Here is a 256-nt window from a genome sequence, read left to right on the forward strand (position 1 = left end):
TAGGTAACATTGGTTGCCCTCTGCATTCCCTGTAAAAGAAGTTGTTGATTAGGCCTTTAACTTCTGAGAGGGTGAGCTGGCAAAGCATACTAAAACTTATTCACAGGCACAAAGAAAGACTTGGAAACAGACCAATGGAAGTAAAAACAATACCCAATTCATCAGCTGCAGCATAGATCAAAGGACACAAAGGAAATTAGAAAAGCCATCCATAGCAAACCACATCCCTAGTGCTTCTTCTGTGAAACCTGGTATT

General features: G+C 40.6%; 1 protein-coding gene across 1 annotated transcript in view; it reads right to left on the reverse strand.

Annotated features, from left to right (window-relative positions):
* Positions 1-26, reverse strand: part of LOC104531786 (bifunctional 3'-phosphoadenosine 5'-phosphosulfate synthase 1) — a gene marked incomplete at its 3' end in the record, with an annotated part of 19,232 nt that extends 19,206 nt beyond the window's left edge. The window contains exon 1 of the mRNA XM_010176783.1: positions 1-26. This exon is cut by the window's left edge and continues 77 nt beyond it. Coding sequence (XP_010175085.1) covers positions 1-26 — 26 coding nt within the window.
* Between the last annotated feature and the right edge of the window lie 230 nt (positions 27-256).

The sequence above is a fragment of the Antrostomus carolinensis genome, unplaced genomic scaffold (assembly GCF_000700745.2).
Source record: "Antrostomus carolinensis isolate BGI_N321 unplaced genomic scaffold, ASM70074v2 scaffold9971, whole genome shotgun sequence".
Classification (NCBI taxonomy): domain Eukaryota; kingdom Metazoa; phylum Chordata; class Aves; order Caprimulgiformes; family Caprimulgidae; genus Antrostomus; species Antrostomus carolinensis.